Below are 1861 nucleotides of genomic sequence, written 5' to 3' on the forward strand. Positions count from 1 at the left end.
CACTGAAATACATCACAAATCTGTTCTAAAGCTACTTCATTACAATATTTATATTAGGTATGATTTGAGAGAGGCTGAATGATTTATCTAAGCTAATAGACAGCATGGAAGCAAAGTCCTTTACTCTGAGAGTCATAAAGTCACCCAATCTTATCAATTATTGACAGATTATAGCCAGGGTGATAGTGGGGAGGGAGGAAAGAAGTAATTTCCAGGAGTTATCACAGCTACTCAAAGGCATCGCCAACTCTGATCATCATCCTGCCCTCATGGCAATGTTAAGCTGTATTATGCAAATATTGCTAACTGTACAGTTTGGTTCAGCGGTTATCACAGGAGTAAACAGAATGAGGCAACACGACTGAGCCTTCAGTCACAGGTGCTGCTGTTAAGCTCCTCTACAACAGCATTTTTGCCTTTTGCATGGTAAAGCTCCAAAAAAGGTGGCCTCCCAAGAGGGATGGCCATTGCTAGAAAGAATGCAGATAATCCATCTGTAGGCATTTTATGGATTAGCCTGTTACTGTCAGACAAATCAAAGAAAAGGAAAGATAGTAGAAAGGTGGCAAGCTTTTAGTTTATACCTTATGTGCCTTACAACTGACGCTTCATAGCACTCTGAAAAGTTATTAGAGCTTTTCTTCCTGGATCCTTCCTTGCTTGTTTTTCAAATGGATTAGCTGAGTTTCAGCATAACTAACTGCTTAAGATCACAAAGAGCAGTGACTGGAAGAGAATGCAGTGCCCTCAACTCTCAGTAGAAGTAGCTTATAATAAGCTAGTTCATGTTGAACTAATAGTCTAATTTAAAGGGGATGGAGAAAAATTCAGTAAGAAAACAGGGGGAAAATATTATGTAGCTTTTTTCATTTACAAAATCACTTTATGAGTTTTGCGTTTTGGAATGAGATGGTTTTTTTCAGATCCGCTCACTGTGTTTATAACCACTACTTCTCCAAGTACTTTGTAATGCTTTTAATGCCAACAATAATGATGAGAGCTCTAGCACAGACAGGCAGGAATTTGTTGGCATTTTAGCTACCATGCTGACCACTTGTAATAGCTGGGGAATTCAGGGGGAAAAAGAAGTCTCTTGTAGACTAAGCTGTTAGAATAGTATTTATGATGTAACATATTCTTGCAGACCAACTAGCAAGACCGCAGCTTTGATTTGGGGGGGAATGTTTGGAGGATTATGAGCTTGCCCCTGTTTTATTCCACTCACAGAACTACCCTGTACCAGACAAACAGCATTTTCAGAATTGGGAACTAACTCAAGTTAACTACCTTTTAAAACTGCCTCGCACATTCATCCTCCGAATATCTTTTCTTTTACCTATCGAGCTCTGCCTTTATTCATAACCACTGGTATACTTCCTAGCGACTCTAGATGAGCAAAAAGATCAGAAAAAAATGACCGCGCAATGCGTCTTAGATTTGACAACCCCATGGATATTTCCAGTATGATATCACCTCCTCCTCACAATGACTGCGATAGTTTTAGTTTCCTCACCAGCCATAGCAAAACCTCCCAAAATCACTTCATCTTTAGGGTCACAGATCCACTTCTCACAGCACTCTCCAGGGACTTCGATTTTTCTGGGGAAAGGACAGTCGGGGCCGGGGAGCAGCAGGTCCAGGTTACAGCGGGGCAGACAGCCGATCTGTCCGTCTCGGCAGGTGCACTGGTACTTGCAGCTGGGCTGGAACGTCTCCCCGTTGCGGTAAATCATCCCATCGAACACGCAGTTGTCCCCCTCCAGCACTAGTGAGAAAAGTGAATGTATTTCACGCAGACAGAGGGCCCTCGGCCCCCTCCCCGTGCCTCCCACAACACTGCGGCGGGCGTCCCTCCCAGTCC

General features: G+C 43.0%; 1 protein-coding gene across 1 annotated transcript in view; it reads right to left on the reverse strand.

Moving 5' to 3' along the window:
- Positions 1-1768, reverse strand: part of NOV (nephroblastoma overexpressed) — a 5505-nt gene extending 3737 nt beyond the window's left edge. Inside the window, exon 1 of the mRNA XM_009321673.1 lies at positions 1514-1768. Within this exon, the coding sequence (XP_009319948.1) occupies positions 1514-1733 (220 nt within the window). The 5' untranslated portion in view covers positions 1734-1768. The remainder of the gene's footprint in view (positions 1-1513) is intronic.
- Positions 1769-1861: the final 93 nt, after the last annotated feature.

The sequence above is a fragment of the Pygoscelis adeliae genome, unplaced genomic scaffold (assembly GCF_000699105.1).
Source record: "Pygoscelis adeliae isolate BGI_AS28 unplaced genomic scaffold, ASM69910v1 Scaffold111, whole genome shotgun sequence".
Taxonomy (NCBI): Eukaryota; Metazoa; Chordata; class Aves; order Sphenisciformes; family Spheniscidae; genus Pygoscelis; species Pygoscelis adeliae.